Source organism: Eublepharis macularius, chromosome 4, assembly GCF_028583425.1.
Source record: "Eublepharis macularius isolate TG4126 chromosome 4, MPM_Emac_v1.0, whole genome shotgun sequence".
In the NCBI taxonomy this organism is placed as follows: domain Eukaryota; kingdom Metazoa; phylum Chordata; class Lepidosauria; order Squamata; family Eublepharidae; genus Eublepharis; species Eublepharis macularius.
In genome coordinates this window covers 163,386,363-163,398,741 of record NC_072793.1, presented here as the reverse complement: position 1 = coordinate 163,398,741, position 12,379 = coordinate 163,386,363, and the positions used below count along the sequence as shown (strand labels likewise).

The following is a 12,379-nucleotide window of genomic DNA, read 5'->3' as shown; positions in this document are numbered from 1 at the left end:
TAAATGCTTAATAGCGTCTGCTCAGTTTCAGGGCTAAGCCTTGGAGAGAGAGAGGGGGGAGGTTAGAGTGAGGCCTGAATGGTGATGAATGGGGGAGAAGCCATTCCAGACACACAGGAAACAGGAGCCCTAGGAAGAGGAAGCAGGGGGTGTGAACCTGGAGGACCGGCTGGGGCTGAAAGTGGAGCGCTTGGCCAGTCAAGGCTTATGGGGTGCAGTGGGGGTCAGCCTGAGGCCTCTTCCAAGAATACAGCCTGGAAAGGGGGCGGTTCAGAAGCCAGCTTTCTGCTTCCTGCCCCAGCTCTTACAAGGGTGAAAAAAAAAGCTCGTCTTCCCACTCCTCCCTGCTGGTTCACTGGTCAGGCACCTCTGGGAGAAAGATGACTGTGGCCACGGAAAGAAGCTGCCAGTCCTCCAACACCTACTGTATGCCCGTCACGCTTTCCCTTGGCAGTCAGGGCTCTCTCAGGCTTCCCAATGGCATTTGCTCAGTTTGTTTAGATATTCATACCCCACTTTTTGCCCCAGTGGGGGGACTGAAAGCAACATACATCATTCCGTCCTATCGTTTATACTCAGCGTAGCCACCTTTTGAGGTAGGTTAAGCTAAAAAAATATGACTGGCCTAGAGTCACCCAGCACGTTTCCAGGGCGGAGTGGAGATCCAAACCCAGGACTGCCAGATCCTAGCCCAGCACTTAAACCATTCGACCACACTGGGTTTCAAAGCAGTGCAGGGCGGAGTGCCCTTTTGATTTCTCAGGGCCACATCCCCGACAACCTCACCTCCTGTACGCTTTATGTATGCATGCTATAGACCACCTTGAGCACTAAAGACCGTAGAGAGGTGGTATAAGCTAAGTAAGTAAGTAAATAATACTGCAATGATCTCCCTGGAGCATAAGATTGTCTTGCTGAATCAGCTGCGGCTTCCTACCTTTAGCAGGTAACCACCCGCTAGCGCATCCTGACCCGTCTGGCACTCGGAGGCCAATCAAGTTAAGGTGTCACTAAGAATTATAGAAGGGGGAAATAAACCTTCACCTATAGGAGTTTGAAAGAATGCTTTCTCGTCTTCCCCTTAGCTCTCTCAGCTGTTCTCAACATGCCATACCTTCTGCTGCATGTTTCTAGTTCTCATCAGGCACTGTTCCTTTCAAATCAGGAGGCACCCCCTTCCTTGTCACTGCTTTCATCACCCATGTAGGGACAAGCAAGTCAGCCACTTAAGACAGCAGCGCCTATTCACTTCTGAATCCCCCACCCTCCTCCGCTCACTTGGCCCAAGTGTTGTTCCAAAGGCATTAATACAGAGACAAGAGAGAAGCAGCTCCACAAACATCAGTGGGAAACAAAGCACAGTTTATTGCCCTGTTCCTCTTTCAACATGACAAGGGGGAGAAGGGTGGCAGTAGAGGTTCACCCACCATCATCTAAACAGCAGCCTCCCTTCGATCTCTCCTCTTTCCCCTGCATTGGGTTTCTTGGCCCACCAGCTCTAGTTCCAAAAACCAGTTTCTCCCCGCAATCAAATTCATCAGTCTGGGATCTGGGGTGTAGGAGGCTTCTCGGAGCTCAGAGCTTCCACATACCAGTCAGGCAAGAAAGTGTACTCGGAATCACGGTGCACGGTGAAGGAAACGGGGTGACCTGGTTCCCAAGCAAAGAGATGGACCAGCCTGGAGGGGGAAGTAAAGATTGTGTTAAGAAGTTTAACTTTGCTTTAAAAAAAATATCTTCCATAAAGCTGCCTTATAGCAGGTTAAAGCACTGGATTATCTGTCTCAGAAGGATCTTTGTTTACGATCCTTTAACCATAGCTGCCAGGGATTAAACTTGGGCTCTTCCGAATGCAGAGCAGGGTACCACTAAGCCACAATCCCTCCTTGGACTACTTACGACAGAGTCCCCAACCTTTTGGAGCCAGTGGGCACCCTTCGCATCTTGACGCAGGGCAGTGGCACAATCACAAAACGGCTGCCAGAGGAGGCAAAGCCAACCACAAAATCTCAGGTAGCGGGGTTCTATCTAATAGTAACTCTCCAATATTTCAGGAAGACGCTCTGTTTAACAGGATGCTTTTTAATCTGAACAGCCCATCAGGATCTCTCCTGGTCAAAAGCCTTAGCTATCTCTGTCCACTTTCTAAACGCATTGGCAGGCACCAGGAAAGGCGCTCACGGAGACCTCTGGCTTGGGGAATAATGGGAAGTGGGCCAAATCTAGTCAAAGGGGTTTACGCCTAGGGAAGAGATTTTAGGATTGCATGCTTAACATGTTTGTTTTTTTATAACCCTCCTCCCATTTTCAGTTTCTCACCTTCCTTCTGTTAAGTTTACTTTAGGATGTTAAGCTGGCAGGGAGAAGAGGGCGTAAGGTTGCTCATTTGCCTAACAGTGCCTACTGCAGCTGTGGAATATTCAATTAGCACTTACTTGGGGTTGTCCTCTGTCACCACTTTCTTGACAAAGCTGAGAAATGCAGCACAAAAATTCATACACACAGCCGGCTTCCAACAGCTTGGGTCTTCCTGCCAGAAAAAGAAAAAGAGAAGAAGTTTTATTTAAGGCAGAGTATATTCCTACCACCTACCTTGGCCCAATTTATGCCCTTAAATAAATATAGAAAACAGCTTAAAATGCTGCAGTTCTCGTCTGTGTGACCAAGGCCTGCCTTCCTTGAATCCAACATGGCAGCAGCAATCTCCATTAAGCTTCAACAGCAAAGCAGGCCAAAAGAAGAGCAGATTCAAGAACCAAATCAAATGAAAGAAAACAGGATAACTCAAAAAGGGGATGCTGGGGAGAGAAGCAACTTTGCAAAGCAGAGACATTAAATTTAATGCAGAAAGGAGAAAGAAGACCGACGAGAAAAGATTGAGGGGGGGGGGAATACTGTGACAGTTGTGCTATTATAAACATTTGCATTAATTTCTATCCGGTTGTAAGTATGTCCCAAAAATATACCATCATTCCTTTCAGCAAGCCTGTAAGGTAGGTCAATATTACTCCTCCACTACAAATGCAAATATCTTAAACATAATGCATTTTCCCTAGTATGCTTTTTATCTTGCCTTTCCTTCCAAGGAACTCCAGGCACCATACATGGCTTTCCCTTTGTTCAATTGTATCCTCACAATCACCACCCGGGGAAGCTTGCTAAACTGAGAAAGAGATCAGCCCGGGTGGCTTCAAGGGCAAAGTGGGGATTTGAACTCAGTTCTCCCAGATCTTAGTCTGACAGTCTAACCCCACAACCCCCCCATTTTGACAGCAGGAATGTCAGTGCAATCCTGAGCAGAGTTAGACAGGTGGACCTCGGCTTAGCACCACCCTGAGCCTCTGCTGCATCAGCTCAGCAGGCAGCTAACTATCCCTTTTCTATCCCTACCACTGCTAGAGGAAGATATCTGACAACTACTGGCCACCTTCAAGGTCACACTCACCCGGATGAGCTGGAATATCTTCATGGTTTCGAAGGTCTCCAGTCCCACCACAGAGCCATCTGGTCCCCGATATCCAGCCACAATCCGGGACACACCGGGCAGGAAGGACTGAGCCCACCACTTGATCATCTTGTGCCTGGGGATTAAGAAGGCAATGCCAGAATTTGGCTGACTTCTGCCCTGTGCCAACCCTCCTCTCCCTCCTCCCCTGCCCACTAGCCCAACAACAAAGTAGCTCAGTGGCTGAACGCCCACTTTGCATGCAGAAGGTCCCGAGTTCAGTCTCCACCATTTCCAGCTAAATTAATCATGATATGAAAGACCGTTAACAGACCCTGTACAGCCGCTGCCAGTAAGATCAGACGATCTTGCTAGACCAAGTGTCTGTCTCAGTCAGGCAACGTCATATGTTCTTCAGGGATCCAGAGATGTTGGAATCCTTGATAGCCCACAAAAATTCCTATTTGTTTACAATCTCGCTTCTTCCCAGAGGGGACCCAGTGGAGTCTTGGCTGAGATGGCACACACATGATTAAATCACTGCCAATTCTCCACAGCTCTGAAGAGGTACGGTTTAAAGAAACGGTGGGCTTGTGTGGTCAGAGCAGAAGGAGAAATACTCAGTGACTTGGGAGCTACATATAATTCTTCCACCTGCCCTGTGGCTTGTCTGAGCCCTGTTCCTCAATGTGGCACCTGCCTCATATTTCTGGAAAGAGGGAAAAAGCCCTCAGCTGTGTGGCTTGTGATAGGCAGGTGGTTCTCACCTTGAAACTGCAGCCACTGAAGGAACAGCTAAGTTGCCAGCCTCCCTGGGGAGCACACTTTACTCTAGAGATGGAAGTCAATGTGGCTCTTTCGGTTTATGATCACTGTGGATGTTGCTCCCCACGGAGTGAGTACCACTGGGTTAGAGCATTGAACAAGGACTTGTGGGGGGGGACGTATTGAAATCCCTTGGAGAAGAACTCTTGAAATCAAAATGCACGGACAAAACAAGCTTGTTTATATGCTCTGAAATCTTTTCCCTCCTCCACGCGTAGAAAACACGGAAGCGCTGTCTCTCTCAAGAGAGCCAATTATTACAAGAGCTATTATCGTCAAATGGCTACCTATGTGGTGTGATTACACAGTCCCAGCCGAAACTTAACGTAAGCCATAAAATGTGAGGAAAATAGCAGATGGTAAATTGGAAACAAAGACATGAAATGCCAAGCCAGAAGGAGAAAGAATGGATGTTTCACCAGTGGACCCAAAAGTGGCCAAAAGGACACCGAAGGGGTGAGTGGCTGACTGAATGACAGACCAGATAATGCTTAACTACTACTGTCATTAAGTCTAGCACTAGCTTAGGGTGTTCAGAACCTTCGACCTTGAGTGGAGAAATCCTGCCCACATCAAAATGTGTTTGCTGGGGAAAACTCCCCTCCCCACTAGGTGGTCTGGGGAGGAGTGAGCATTCAAGGCTTCACACACAATCCACAAGGAGCACCGCCCAGGTCTCTCAGGCCTCATTACTACCCAAACCGGGAGGAACCACATTCTCCTACACCTGCACACTGTGGCAAGCGACCAGAAGCGGCGAGCCGGCTGTTTTGTCCCCCGCTACTTATCACCGATCTGAGGAACTTTTCAAAAGCTTCCACAGATACTCAGGTCTGAAAAGCTGCGGTGACAAAGGGACAAGCCTTGGATGAGGGGAAAGGGGGGGGGGGGAACTCCACAGTGTTAATGCAGATACTATGGCAGCTGAGGGGAAGAGAGGAGTTGGTTAAATTTCTCTGGCCCAGAAGTCAGAGCATCCACAGCTAGTTTATATGCCACTTGTTGCATACATAAAAAAGCAGCTTACAATCCATTCCTGTAGAACCATAACACGCCAAGTAAAATCTATTCTTAAAAGCAACTTAAGATCCTGTTCCTGTGAAACACCTTCCCAAATAAAACAGCTTGGCTATGATGGTTGTTGGGGGTTTTCCGGGCTGTCTTGCCGTGGTCTTGGCATTGTAGTTCCTGACGTTTCGCCAGCAGCTGTGACGGGCATCTTCAGAGGTGTAGCACCAAAAGACAGAGATCTCTCAGTGTCACAGTGTGGAAAAGATGTTGGCAGGTGAAATCACACAGTGTGACACTGAGAGATCTCTGTCTTTTTGTGCTACACCTCTGAAGATGCCAGCCACAGCTGCTGGCGAAACGTCAGGAACTACAATGCCAAGACCACGGCAATACAGCCCGGAAAACCCACAACAACCATCGTTCTCCGGCCGTGAAAGCCTTCGACAAAGCTTGGCTATGCTTTCTGCAAAAAACTGAGCCTTGCTTAGTTTCCTCAGAAAAGCAGCAGTTGTCCAAAGCCTCAGGCAGAGAGAGGTTTTTCCCAACACATAAGATGCTCTCATTAGTGATGCCAGGGACTGAATTTGAAGCTTTCAGCCTGCAAAGCAGGGGAAGTGGCCTTGTACTGAATCAGACCGTGGTTCATCAAGGTCAGTATTTTCTAGTCAGCCTGGCAGCAGCTCTCCAAGTTCTCAAGTAGAGACCTTTCACATCACTTGCTATATTTGATCCTTTTAACCGGAAATGCTGTGGATTGAACCTGGGAACTTCTGCACGCTAAGCAGATGTTCTGCCACTGAGCCACAGCCCCTTCCGACACTCGTGTGTCCTAACTAGCAGCCTCAGCCTTGCCTCAACCCCTTTCCCACTGCAGCACATTGGACTCCGTATCCCTGTCAAACATCTTAAGAATGGCAGTCTCTTCCCCCTACAGCCTAAAAACTATATTCCCTACCCAAGTAGTAGAAGTAACGGGGTTAGAATTTCAGGGAGAGGCCCACTAATAACCGCTCGCAATGAGGGAATGCGCACAGGAGGAATCCGTGTTGCTTCTCCCTCCGTCTCACCTGTAAAAACTCTTCCTCTGAGCAGGACTGTGCATGACCTTACTGGTCTTGAGTTCCACGTAACAGCTTGGTGGATCAGGCCAGGGGCTTCGGGGGTCTGTACAATCCACCTCACCCGAAAACAGAAGCGAATGTGTCCCCAACCGGGTCCGAATAACTGTGCAGAAGCCCTCGTTGGTGTTCACCACCCCGGTAGGGTCAGGAATCCCATCAGGGGTATCTGAGACAGAAAGAGAAGTTCAGCTGACACAGCTCTCCTGGACAAGGAATACAGGTGACGGCAGGAGAGAGAGAAGAGGCACAGCAATCCCCTTAACTTCTACAAAGGGCTGTATGACTGAATGGGTTACAAGACATGCGTGCATATGTGCCATCAAGACACAACCGAATTATGGCAACCCCAGCAAGATCTTTCAAGGTAAGCAAGAAGCAAAGGTGGTTTGCCATTGCCCTCCACTGTAGGAACTTTCTTGGGGGTCACCCATCCAAGTACTGACCCTGCTTAGCTGCTGAGACTGAGCTATATACCATGCCGTCTTCCCTCCTGGTTACAAGACAGGGTTCCCAAATTCAGAGAGGGGGAAAGGAGTCCAGTATCTAAGAGTCTGGGAGCGAGTAGTTTGGTTTCTAACAAATGCTTAAATTGATCAGTTAGATTACCTTAGCCAAAGCCTTTTGTTAGCTTTGACTAAATTTACAACAGATTCGTTAAAACAGATTTGATAAACTTAAAATAGAAAGTTATTAAAAATATTTTCAACGCAAATAATTATGAAAACTGCAATGGAAAACGTGGTGTTAGAAGAGGCATGCCTCTTATTCTCACATATCAAAGGGGGATGCCTCTTCCAGGGGGGATATCTTCTATGGCACATGTGTGCATCTAAACACAAAAACACTAATTTTGCTTTTAACTATTGCTTTTATTCATCTCCAGATTTAAATTAAGGAGTTAAATGGATTGGTCGACTATTAAGTCATACTACAAAGAAGTCATGTAAATGGGTGACTGCCCTAATTCTAAGGGTGTAGAATAGAGGTTTGTGGATGAATCAAGGGGGAGGCATCCGAACCTAGGACAGCCTTGAAAAGCTGGTCTGCAAGAATTTCTAGCCCCTTTTATTTGACTAAACTGCACACTAGTCACATGAGGCACATCAACAACCTAAGCCAGCTATTTTTCCTGGTTGCTTCAAGGGGATCTTTATTTGCCACAGGTGATCAGGCAAATAAGTCGCTGTTTCCAGGTATGGGTGAGAAGCCAGGGTGATCCCGATAGGAGGTTTTAGGGGACGGGCCAGCAGAAGATTCTGAAGCAATCCTCCAGACAGAGCAAAGGGGTCTCGTAATTTGAGCAGCAGCCGGAAGCCTAAGGCCTGGGATCGTTTTCTGGGAGGCTCACCAGCACACACGTAATGCTCGAACTTGTAGCCCATGTACGTGAGCTCCTTCAGTAGTTCCGGGCGCTGCTCCCGTTGCTTCCGGGCAGATTCAGTCTCGAACTCGCTGATGTACAGGGTTCCACGGAAGAGGCTGACCGCCAGCAACCACCCATCCTGCTTTTCGTACGGGGTGGTGAGCACTTTGGTGAGATGCCCCCGCCACGTCACAAAGTCCGTGTTCAGCAGCTGTCTGCAGAGTGGGGAGAGACAGGTTGTTAAAGCAAAACAGGGCAAGGGGAAAGGGGGCCTTAACACCGGCAGTCGAATCTGGTCTGGTCTTGGCATGCACATTCTGCAGTCGTCATTCTCCGACGCTGGCAGATCAAGGATCTGAGTTAGCAGGACTCACAGCACCAAAGAGGGCGGAAACATGCACAGAGAGGTGACAGAAAGAGAGCCACAGCCCTGCCGCTGACTGGGAAGCCTCCCTGAAACAAACTGGCCCAGGATATCCACAAAGTCCAGCCATGACCAATTTTTATTTGGCAGAAATCAAACTAACCAGGATTTTTCTCGGGGATGTGCATGCTAGTTTTTGTTCACAATCCTTGTATATTGCAAACAGGTGACTAATTCTGTATCTCATTTAGAGGCTTCATTTCACTGCTGTCTCTGGTGATTTTCACTGGTTCAGGGTTTCAGGTCTTAGGGGACAAGCTCCTTCTTTTTGCGTTTTTTTCCTCTCTCTCTCTTCAACTCCTTCTTGCTTTTCTCACCCTTTTTCCTCTGCTGCCTGCAGCTGCTTCTGATTTTGAGCGATCCATTGCAGCAAATGCTCCAGTCCTTCACGGATGCTCTCATCTCGCTGCACGTAGCGGTCACGGTAGCCGTCGCGCAAGTCGAAGCCAGGAGAGGGGCCTTCGGTTGGGGGTGGAGCATAGTAGCGCAGCTGGCGAGCGTCCCCATGGTAACAGCGCTGGGAGTCCAATGAAAAGCGGCCCACTTCAGCCGGCCTCCGGTAAAAAGGGAAAGGAGCATCGTATCGAGACGGGGTGATGGGCAGAGTAAGGGGGGTCTTAGCATTGCTCCTCTGGCTCTTGACAGCGCTCTCTTCACGGGCGTCCTCATCATCTCCTCGGTCTCGCTTCCTGGGGCAGACGCTGGGCTTCATTGGTGACTACGATCAACAAGGAAAAGGGATTGTGAATCTGGGACCTCCGAAAATACATCTTCTATCAGAAAATGTTTTGCCACATAAGATACACCGTGCCTATTTCCCTTGGCTCATTCACTCAGAACAAGAGAGAAAATTTAACACCACTTCAAGACTTGTTACAGCTGCTATACAGGGAAGGGGCTGCAGCTCAGGGTCCAGGTACCTGCTTTAAGATCAGGAATTCTTGGTTCAGTTCCAGGCACTGCCAATTAAATGAACTCAAGGAGCAAGACTTGGGAAAGGCCCGTCTCTACTTGAGTCATCTTGGAGAACTACTGCCAATCAAAGCAGACAATACTGAGCTCGATGGACCAAGGGTCCAACTTGGTAGAAGGCAGCTTTATGTGCTAGTGTGACTGGCAGGGGGCTGGCTTGGAGAGTAACCCGGAAGTGTAAGCAAGCACAAAACACAGCTGCCTGTTCACTTCCTGGGACAGGCCCATGCAACCTTACAACAGTGACAAGGGAAGAGTCAGCAGTGATTACCAATCTGCTTCTAGCTTCAGTTCAAGGTGCTATTTATTTTAAACCCTTCACCCCTTGGAACCCACGTATCAGCAGGACAGCCTCTCCAAAAATAAACCCATTGCGCATACTCAGGTCACCATATTCACTTCCTTGACTGTCTTCTTCATCACAGACAGTGTGGTTGGCCCCCACTACAAGCCAGCTTTGTGCTCTGATAATCTGGAACAGACTTCCTAATGCTATCAGAATTGTCCTAGCATTCTGAAATGCTTGTTGAAGCTGGTTATTCAGTAATCTCTCTGTCAATAGAGCCGCTGGACTGATATTACTAAATCCGTAACACCAGTTGAGGGATGGATTACAAACTGTAATATTAACAGACCGTTGACGTGTAATTTATTTCATTTATACCCTACCTTTCTCCCCAATGGGAACCCAAAGCAGCTTACATTGTTCTCTCCTCCATTTTATCCTCATACCGACCCTGCAAAGTAGGTGAGGCTGAAAGTGTGGGACTGGCCCAAGGTCACCCAGCAAGCTTCCAGAGCAGAGTGGGGATTCGAACCTGGGTCTTCCAGGTTCTAGTCCAATACTCTAACCACTACACACAAACAAACACCAATATACAAAATCACATTAACAATATTGGTCTACCTTATAGGGCTGCTGTAAAGAATAGAGAGCTAATAGATCAGCTACTTTCAGTGCTCAGAACGTTTATACAAACACTAAGAAGAGTTAATATCCAGTGCACCCACAAATTCTTTATACATGGGGTATACTGGAGAAAATAAGGAAGCACATCAATACAGAAGGAGGGAAAGAGAAAAACCTGAAAAGGTGCCTCTAAATAAATATTCTAGCATACCAGTTCCCAGAACATTTCAAGATCACTTTCATCATCTGGAATTATTATTTGTTGCAGGTGATACAAGCAAACTTGCAAACTCTGAATTAGGTTCAAACACCAAAGGAGGCTTTCCTCCTCTTTTTAACCGCCTGGTCTAGTCCCAGATACATTTAAAGGAAGAATAACCGTAACAGCAAGACCTACTGCAATCCCATACAGAGTTGTTGTTGTTGTTTTAAAGGAAACAAATACAGATCTACATGAAAGGGTGGGAAAGATGTACAACTGGCAGAGACCAAATTTGGGGATACAACAAAATCTAGACCAAATGATACATCTCTGTCCCATCCCACTGCCATCGCCACCCTCCCATTTGGTCCAGTGCGACGGTGCAAAAAGAGCTTTACCTAAGCAGGCACATTGGGCCTGACAGTGCCTGGATGGGGGACCCCCCCTCCGAGACCCCTACCTACGTAAACAGTCTTGAGCCGAGCTCTATGGGAGACAGGGTTGCAACGAAGTGCGATACTATTAACGACCCTTCCGCTCACCAGTACGGACGCTCTGCAGAACCTTCTGCAGGTGATGCTCAAACCCAGTGCAGAACTGACACCCCCTTCCCTCCTCCTTAGGGACCCAGGCGTCCGGGCTCCCTTTTGAAGACCCGGGGGGGGGGGGCGCTACAGCATCACTCTCCCCTCCAAACGCCCGCAGCCAATCAGAGGGAAGCGAATCCCTCAACAGCCTCCTCATGGGAACGCTGAACTCACCTGCGGTGACGTCATCGCCGGGCGCTGCTGTTTCGCGCTCCGAACCCTCCGCAGGACCGAGCGCCTCACAGGCGCTGCGAAGTTGGCGGGTTCAGCTCAAGTCTCCTTTGTGCTATCATCAAACCGCGACCGAAGCTAGGCTGCGCCCGTTTCGTTTCTTAGGCTGGGTCGGCATGACGTCGTCGCAAGGCGCAGGGGGAGAAGGGGACCCCGCCTCCTTCCCCGTTATGTTGTTCTCACCCATAGAGGTCGCGTAAGGCAAAGGACAACCAGTAGGTGGCGCTCGCAGCCTGTTTCTTACTCTGCCGGTCTCATCTGTCCAGAACAGCAACAAACAACAAACGCGCTGTTGTTGTTGTTATTACTACAACTACTCCCACTCACCCCACTATCCAGAAGCACACTGAATATAATAAAACACAGTGGTTTTAAGGCACCTTAAAAATTCATCGACCGTGTAGCTTTTTCTGTCATGTTTACCGACTGACTACAGGCACAGAGTATTTCCGTGCTTATATATTACATTGGTCTTCTCAGACAAGCTGGCCATTTATTTATTTATTGTGCACCTTTCTCACTGCGACTCAAATCAAATTATAAGTCAATTGGGATATTCAATAAATGATAGAATAGGAAAGGAGAGCAGAAATTTGGAAACGAACAGAAATCTGATACATGGGGGGAGGGAGTTGCTGAAACAAAACATAAGCAGATCGATACGACATATTAAACAATGCAGAGCTACCCAGAAGGAGTATACTTGCGTGTGTGTTTTATAGAAAGAGATAAATTGGGACGGGGTTTCTGTTCCATAGCCAGCTCTGGGCTGGGAAATTCCTGAAGATGTGGAGGGAGAGTCCAGGGGAGGGCAGGGTTTGTGGAGATGGGGGGGCCTCAAACAGCATATAATGCCACAGGATATCCCTATGGCAACCTAGGGTGAAAATGGAGTGCTTGTCTCATACAATTCAAAGATAAGCGGTGTATCAGAATGATTCCTGGGTTTGGTTGCTCAGCAAATATTAGTTGAGCGCAACACAAAATACCTGTTAAGATCTTAGTTTGAAGACTGGCCTGTCCTGCTGTCAACCTTACTGAGCTTCCTTTCCTCCCCTAACACCTCCCTCCCTGGGCTCCACCGCCAAATCTCCAGGAATGTCTCAGCCCAGAGTTGGCAACTCCACCACTTGTGCACTCGATCCTTGCCCATCCTGGCTGTTAACCTCAAGTAAGGACCACATAAGTGAACCACTAAGGTCTTTTGTAAATCAATCACTAACTCAGGGCAGCTTTCCCTGACAGCTCAAACAGGCAGTTATCTGTCCGCTACTTAAACCATCCCTAG

At 48.2% G+C, this 12,379-nt stretch overlaps 1 protein-coding gene across 3 annotated transcripts; it reads right to left on the bottom strand.

Annotated features, from left to right (window-relative positions):
• Positions 1-1,362: 1,362 nt before the first annotated feature.
• Positions 1,363-11,312, bottom strand: DXO (decapping exoribonuclease). Of its 3 annotated transcripts, none has more exons than XM_054979026.1 (7): positions 11,035-11,312; positions 8,507-8,907; positions 7,751-7,980; positions 6,349-6,568; positions 3,446-3,581; positions 2,436-2,530; positions 1,363-1,679 (listed from the first exon to the last, which is right to left on the bottom strand). In XM_054979026.1, the coding sequence occupies exons 1-7, from the start codon at positions 11,047-11,049 to the stop codon at positions 1,538-1,540; spliced, it is 1,239 nt and encodes a 412-aa protein (XP_054835001.1). In that variant the 5' UTR covers positions 11,050-11,312; the 3' UTR covers positions 1,363-1,537. The 3 variants fall into 3 exon arrangements, with proteins under 3 accessions (XP_054835001.1, XP_054835002.1, XP_054835003.1); XM_054979027.1 differs by lacking the exon at positions 11,035-11,312 and adding an exon at positions 10,816-10,865; XM_054979028.1 differs by lacking the exon at positions 8,507-8,907 and having other exon boundaries at positions 11,035-11,284.
• Between the last annotated feature and the right edge of the window lie 1,067 nt (positions 11,313-12,379).

Coding starts and splice junctions, on each gene's coding strand:
- DXO (XM_054979026.1), bottom strand. Junction 7,981..8,506: donor CAGGCAGCAGAGGAAAAAGG/GTGAGAAAAGCA, acceptor CCCACTCTGCAG/ACAGCTGCTGAACACGGACT. Junction 3,582..6,348: donor CAGAGGAAGAGTTTTTACAG/GTGAGACGGAGG, acceptor CTTAATCCCCAG/GCACAAGATGATCAAGTGGT.